General features: G+C 31.4%; 2 protein-coding genes across 2 annotated transcripts in view; both read right to left on the bottom strand.

The window, feature by feature from the left end:
* The window catches only part of LOC105130002 (uncharacterized), a 2330-nt gene extending 1656 nt beyond the window's left edge, over nucleotides 1-674 (bottom strand). Inside the window, exon 1 of the mRNA XM_011032305.1 lies at nucleotides 1-674. The gene's annotated coding sequence lies outside the window, so the exon portion shown is untranslated.
* A 3055-nt stretch (nucleotides 675-3729) lies between these two features.
* LOC105130065 (photosystem I reaction center subunit II-2, chloroplastic-like) lies at nucleotides 3730-4089 on the bottom strand. Its single transcript, XM_011032398.1, has one exon. It carries the CDS (start codon nucleotides 4087-4089, stop codon nucleotides 3730-3732), a length of 360 nt encoding a protein of 119 aa, XP_011030700.1.
* Between the last annotated feature and the right edge of the window lie 4053 nt (nucleotides 4090-8142).

Consider the following 8142-nt stretch of genomic DNA (forward strand, 5'->3'; position numbering starts at 1 on the left):
GGTTCAGCACGAACCCGTGCCTGATATTCAATATCTATTGGTTGGATCTTCATAGGGAAAGGCATAACAAAGAGTGAATGTTAACAAGGATGGATTGCTATATGGTTTTAAACACTGGGTGATTGTCAGTTCTGCAGCTGCTCCATGTTAACAAGGGGGGCTCTCTCACACACTAGTACAGACCTGCTTGCTTACACGCTGACTGAGACTGACTAATCATCAATGACCTATCCGGATCCTGATGATTCTTACTTCGTATATTTCATTAAAATCAATGTGCACTGGTTAAAACCGATCCCTACCAGTATTTATCTCTCTCTTCCAAAAAGCTCAAAAAAGGAAATAAAAAAAATATACTAAACCCAATCACAGCCTCAAGAAAAAAGAGTAATTCTACCAAAATTTGTGTACAAAAAAAATCTATTAAAACTTGGAAGCTATGCAAGAGAAGACAATGGGTTTTAGCTTAGAGTCTTTTCGTGGAAGACATGGCGGCGATGATCTGAAACACGGACATTGCGTATAGAATTAGAATATGTAATATCCGGAATATTCATTTCTCCGGCGATATCCAAAGAGCCGGCTACGGTATGATATTTGAAGGAGATCAGAGGAGACGCTGAGAGACTACTTTTAAGAAGAGGGTGGAAGCTGATGGACTGGCTCAAAATAGATGGGTTTCGGGCTTCGGACATCTTATAGGGGAAAGTCGTCATGCTGACATGGATTTGACATTCCACGTAGATTCTGAAATAGCAAGTCTTATCCTGAATTTTGCAGTTAGTTTTTTTTTTATGTGGATCTGGTTCTATGGTTCCACGCGCACACAAAAAAATCAAGGGGTCTCGTGATTGGCTTGTTCATGTGTAATTACTCTATTAACCTCCCACGGTGCCGCTGTTGCTGCTTGCGGGAGTACATGGAATGGTGGTGTTTGGTGATTCGAGGGTAAATTTGAAATTTGAATAAAAAGGAAGAGGAGGGTGACTGGCATTGTGAGACGTGTAGCAGGTTCATTTGTTTGTATAATATTTGTTTATTTGTTTTTGGTTGGATAATTATTATGCTGGAGGACCGTTTGATGAATTCAACAGTTGGAGTTTGAATGGTCCCTGCTCTTTTTGGACCGTTGGATTATAGTTGATGTTCTTGAATTGAGGTCGTGTGATTCTTTTTTCTTTTTCTTAATTATTGTAAATTAGTCATGTCTATTAAAAGGACGTTGCATCCTGTGAAAAATGATGATGTTCAAAATGCCATTATAATACGCTTTATCCAGTATATTTACTTATTGTTTTGTAAAACTTAATTTCATCACTGTTTAATGTAATTTACTATTACACTCTAAAACAATTAATTTATTATTTTGTTATATGGGATGGTGCAGTGCAACTGGGATTCAATGATTATTACTCCCTTAAGCCAATTTTACATGATATGATGATGATGAGGATGGAGATTATATTAGTAATTATTTTTTAAAATTTTTTATTTTGAAATTTATTAAAATAATATTTTTTATTTTTAAAAAAATTATTTTAGATATTAGCATATTAAAATGATTCAAAATTATAAAAAATAATTTAAGCAAAAATTATTTTTAAAATTGTTAAAAATTATTTTTTGAACACAAAAACAAAACAAACAAGCACACTCGTTTTAAGTATTTATTAAAATATGGTCTATTAATTTGTCCCCTGTGCATGTTCTTAAAAATATATTAATCTTGAAAGATGTAAAATTACAAGTGCTTCAAGATACAGTTGTGCATTTATTGTTAATCAGGGGAAAATTATCGTAAAAAAAGGAGGGAGTATTGTCTTGAAAGAAGAAAAACGTATTATACGGAGCATAACATTACGAACTGTTGAATACATTTTAACTATTGTATGAAATAATTATCTTATTAATTTTATTGTAATTGTGAAGAACGAATCCTAGCAGAATATTTACAAAATTTTAGATAGAAAATAATAATATCTTTAGTTGGCGGGGTATTTTTTATTTTGACTGAAAATTCATTGGAGGTTTGTATCACTAGATTATGTTTGTTTTTATGTTTAAAAAAATTTTATTTTTTTAAATTAATTTTATTTTGATATTTTTATATTATTTTGATACATTAATATTAACAATAATTTTTTACAAAATTTTAAAAATATTATTTTAATATATTTTTAAATAACAAATACTTTAAAAAACTCCTATTACTATAATTCGAAATAGACCCGTCTCCGCCTGAGGAGAATGATTGGCTTTCATGGCGTTTTATTTTTCCTTGCTGGTGAGAACTGAACAAAGACTGGCAATTGACATTAAAGTCCTTCGGGAGCTCTTCTATTTTTATCGGTGGCGGTCCTAGACTTTGCTTTGGCCCCAGAATATTAAAACTTTCCAATTTAATCCTTATGTTTAATAATCAAGCATCTGGCTCACGCAAAAAATTAATTTATTCCCTTTTTAAGACTTCTAGCTTTTAATTTCATATTTCAAGTTTACCCTAATACATTTTTTCTTTTGTTGCCTACCCTCCCAACTCGTTTAATGCTAGAGTTCTACTTTTGTTCTTGGATAGCAATATCATGACCACAACATCTACTAAAGTAGGATAGAACAATTATTAATAACATTTATATTAATTATAAATCCTTTTCCTCACCACAAACATTAATTTGGTGTTGAGTGTAAGAACATAAACACAACCATCTCAAGGAGAAGATGTGTTATACACAAAACTTACATTAAGCTTGCATGTTATACAAGCATATTTATAAATAATTCCATGAAAATTAAATAGAAAAGTTGTCATTCTTATTTTTCAAGATATAATAGAGTAATTTCTCCCCTATATTCTCATGAACTTAATAATTTTATAGAGCATTCTCAATCATGCCTCACGTTTGACAGCCCGTCACGGGTCCTCCATTCAACTAGCCATACCTAAAAAACACCAAAACTTCCCACAACTTTACTGCCATTTTCTCCCACTAATTGAATGCCTAACCATTAGCTCCCTACTACCGGTTATGATGTGCCTCTACATCCCTTGGAATATCATCGTCCAAGTCCAGTTGATTCTATCGATCTTGACACTATCTCATGGATTACCCTAGTCCAATGTGTTTTGCCAATTGTGTTTTTCATCGGCGTGCTTCTGACGAGTGCAACCCTATAATGGATAGCTATCTTCATATTTGGTTTGATTTTAATTGATTAGCTTGCGTCATTTCATGTCATTGACCTAAATCTATGCTAAAATATTTATGCGCAGCGAAATAACTCAAAAGCCGGTGGGTCAACACGGTTGCCTATGAAAATGAGGTTACACAAATGGCAGTCCGACTTATACATGGTGTTAAAAAAATATTTAGAAATTTAATACGCTTAATCGAGTCATAAATTAAAGAAAAGAATGCAATACGCATGTCAGCAGATTTGTTTTTTAGAAGCATTTTAAAAAAAAATAAAATTTTATTTATTTATTTTAAATTAATATATTTTTAATATTTTTAAATTATTCTTATGTATTTATGTTAAAAATAATTTTTAAAAAATAAAAAAAATTACTAATAAATATTTTAACATATAAAAATATTTAAAAGCAATCTACAACCCGAAACAAACTCCAGAGCTAATGAGTCGATACCATCTTCGACTCAAGGCTATCATTCTTTATCTGAGACTAAAGTTAGGTTCTGCCCTCATGATAGCTGCCCCTCTAGTTGGCATCTAAAATATTTGCTCTTTTGGTGAATCCAATGTAATGACATAGAATTCTTCAAATGGTGCCTTGCGCAACAACTCTCCACTATACCACCAAAGATTGGTGATCAGGGAGTGCTTGGGTCCAGCTGAAAAACACACCGGAGCCTCTTTCTTGGGTACCTCAGTTTTCTCTTCCGCCACAGAAACTCTGAGACTCCTAGAGTCATGAAAAAGTTGAGAGGCATGGGAGTGGATGAGAATGACGAGGCTGGTCTCCATGGAACCAGAGGAAGCTTGCTGGATTTTGGGGTGGCGATGATGAAGTGAAGAGACTTGATTATGATCAAGACCAGGTGCTTTATGGACCCCACCTCCATTCACCATCAACGTTGGATCAAACCTGCACATGTTAATATTATTCTCTATACTGTTAATAATATAGATTATATTTAATAATTTAAATTTTATATTAAAATAAATTTTTAATATAATATTATAGTATTAATGACTAAATAATTATGAATTTAAATTTCATTATCATTATTATTTAATAAAAATTAAATATAAAATGTTTAAATTTCATTATCATCATTATTTAATAAAAATTAAATATAAAATAAAATAAATATATAAGCTTCAAATTTTAAAAATATTTATTTTAAAAATATATTAAAAATTAATATAAATCTAATCATTTAAATTTTTAAATGCTGATAAAATTTTTGAAGTACGATGGATATTATTAACCATGAAGTCACAGTATCTACAACTTGTAAAACTGTACTGTATTTTTTACACTTTACCAATTTGTTTTTTTACTGTGCCAACAAAACAAGAAAACTCATTAAAAAAAAGGCTTGATTGACGGGGTCCATGCCCAATTATTGTGGTCCGCAACTGTGAAAGAGAAGAATAAAAAAAAAAAGAGCCATTTATATTAATAAGAATATAAAAGCAAAATGCCAACATGTCACTTGGTAAGGGAGGGAGAAGCAATAATTTTCTCTTCGGTGGGGTCCCGTTGATATTATTCAGAAGGCTCCCCACCACACATGTATTACGATGCTGACCCCTTAATTTTAATTGTGAAGGGCTACTCGCCAGTCACACATAGGACAAAGCAAGAACCAATTAGAAGAATAACCCATGATTACTGTAACGAGATTAATTCTAATTATACAATAAGGTCATCTTCGGTGCATAGATAATCATGAAGTGTCCATTGTGGGGTCCGAGATATGCTTTCCACCTTTAACTGAACTGTTTTTTTACCTTCAACCAGATTCCATTTTCATAACAATTTATTAAATAAAATATAATGGTTTCATTTTCACGTTACCGAGTGACAGAAATAAAAGAAGAAAACAAAGTATTTAATTTATATCAGACCAGAGGGGGTACCTGGGGTTGGCATTATGTGCTTTGTTAAGTTCGCGGGGAGACCTTTTCCTTATCTGACTTGCTCTTGAAATACGTGGTCTGAATCGTCTGATAGTAACTATTAGGGGGTTTTATTTGGAAATTCATTAAGATATTTTTTCATATTAGTATACTAAATAATCCAAAAATAATAATTAATGTAATGAAAAAAAAATATTAATTTATTTTTCAAAATCCCGTATCACCACAAAAACAAACATTGTCATCATCGGGGTCGTTTGGACTACAAGTGTAGGACCTGGTCATCTATAATTTGGTAGAAAAAGACGAATTTATCCAATGCCATTATACAGGATAAATTAGTAATTTTACTAATAACTCTAGGATTCAAACAATGACAACACACGATCGGTACTTGCTTGGGAATCCTATGCTAATATGCAAACCTAAAAATTTTCACTTCGTCGAGACTCGAGAGAGCGATTCCAGAGGTTCAAGTTCTTTACTGTTAGACTACGATTGATCAGGCAGCGGCACAAACTCCCACAGTGAGCATGAACCCTCGTGTCTGGTCAGTGTCCACACAGTCAAAGCTCCACGGACGCGACGATAATGAAAGCAGCAATTCTGTACGTGAAAAAAATAAAACAGAGAGATCAAAAGAATGATTGGAGTCCATTTCCTGCCTGCAGCATTTAGGTGGGAATTGCCCTCCATTTCCATTTTTCTTTTCTTTTCTTTTCATGGATGTCCATTCTTGGTAGTAAATTGGTTCGGCGAAGGAACGGAATTAAGCCAGTAGTCTGGGCATTGCCAAGCTTGGGATACAGCGACTTGCCACGAATTAAAGTTTGTGTACCATCACAGTGATTACATTTGCAATTTGAGTTAAGCATCATTTACGGTTCATCACAAGGAAAATATATGGTAAATTCAAAATAAATCTTGTTATTGCTTTTTATCACTTTTGACCTTTTGCCACTAAAGGCTTAGTTTCATCAATAGATGGTAATATATGATTGTTTTCGTTTACAGCCGTGGATTAATTTTTTAAATGTAAAATATATATATAATTATGGTTAATATTTTTTAGTAAAAAAATTAAATCATGTAAGAATTAATTTGATATAACTTTATTACATTGATAGATCCAAAAAAAATAAATTAAATGATTAGTAAAAATATAATTTCATTTAAAATAACTGATTCAAAAACATTGAAATAACAATATATTGAATTAATTTAGATAACCTCAAGTTGACCTATTAATCTAGATCATAAGATTATAGTAATTTTATAGAAAAGAATCAAAATAAATTATAAAACTCAATTTTCTATAAACTTAATATTGAAGGATAAAATTTAAAAAAGATAAAAAAAAAGTTGTCAAGACAACTCAGGTTAATTTGTCGCGACCTGGATCATGAAACCATAATAAATAAAAAAAATTAAACAAATTATAAAGTTCAATTCTCAAACAACTCATTATTAAATATTAAAATTCAAAAAAATCGATTACAAATGAAACAAAAAATGATTCAAGTCAACCAGAGTTAACATGTTAAACTCGTGATTAAAATTATGAAATGTTGATAATTTTATAGAAAACAAACTGAAACAAATCATAAAATTTAATTTTCAATTAACTTATTGTTAAATAATTAAATTGAGAAAAAATTAATTAATAAAAAAACACTTAAATCAACTGAATTATTTAATCAAACCTGATTCGAATCACGAATTTAAAATAATTTTATAAAAAATAAATTAAAATAAAATTATAAATTTCAATTCAAGGATAATGTTAAATATTAAAATTAAAATTAAAAAAATATTATTTATGGTCTATTTTTTCTTTAGGCTTTTTTAATTAATATTCTCTACAATTTTATGTAGATATGAATTTTAAGATACACAATATTTTTTTTTTAAGTGAACGTGATAACGGGGATGTGGATGACCCTCGTATAGACTTACCTAGGAGAAACAAATTTTCTGTTCTAAGAAATTGATTAAAAAATATCTCGATTTTATTTTTTTGTTAAATCATTTTGAAAAGTTTTATCACCCAACACCCTATATCCCTGTGCAAGTAAAGGGACGCCGCAGTTTTGAAAAACCAATATTATGCAATAACTTTCTCCGAACACCAATTGGGGCGTCGCTACATCCATTGTCATGTACTGATTGCATCTCTCGCTCTTTTTTATTTTAACGAAAAGACGAAGCTTAACAAGTAGTAGCGTAGCATTGAACATGGTCCCTGGATTGGAGATCTGTCACTAATCGGTTGGGTACTTGGGTTTACAGCCTGAATTTGTTCCAACTTTAATGTGGCAAGACTATAGATGCCTCTTTATCGAGCTTCTTTTGATGTCGTCTATCGAATCTCCTTTAGGAACTTAATGATTTTCTCCTTTTCTTTTTCTCATGGGAACAGGGGCTTGTTATCAGCTTTTGGAGACGCGGATGCTTTTTACTTGCCATGGATTACTTTTGGTGACTTGAGAAAAAGTTGCAACCTTTAGGGATTTTTGTGTTCGGTGAAGGACTGGAGAGAATTTTATTAGGTGGAGGCCCCCTTTCATAATTTCGAATGGGCAAATCCTGGTGCCTCGGAACCTTAATCTCGGCCCCCTTTTTCATGGTAATTACCTTGAATTTCCCAGGAACTTACCGATGGCTCGAATGTTTGCCTTCAATTAACCATACAAGCTCATCATGAGCTATTTTACGGGTACTTGAAAGTTTCCCTTGGATTTAGTGCAATTATATACATTCGAACTGATTTCACAAAAGTTTAACTTGCGCTAAAAAGAATTGAAACACAACCAGATCCATAAAAGAATACATTTTTTTTTATTGTTTTTAGTTTTATAAGATGTTCTTGAATTACTTTCGTGTGTTAGGATTAAGTTTACTTTTTGATAATATTTTGAAGTTGTCTCTGTTTTGTTTACAAGTGTGAATTGGATTTTATGAGGTTAAAGAACGAACATAAAGAGATGATTTTTTTTTCTCTTGAACATAAGGAGCTTTATTATGACTGTTTTGCAT

This window comes from Populus euphratica, unplaced genomic scaffold (assembly GCF_000495115.2).
Source record: "Populus euphratica unplaced genomic scaffold, PopEup_1.0 scaffold17.1, whole genome shotgun sequence".
NCBI lineage: Eukaryota > Viridiplantae > Streptophyta > Magnoliopsida > Malpighiales > Salicaceae > Populus > Populus euphratica.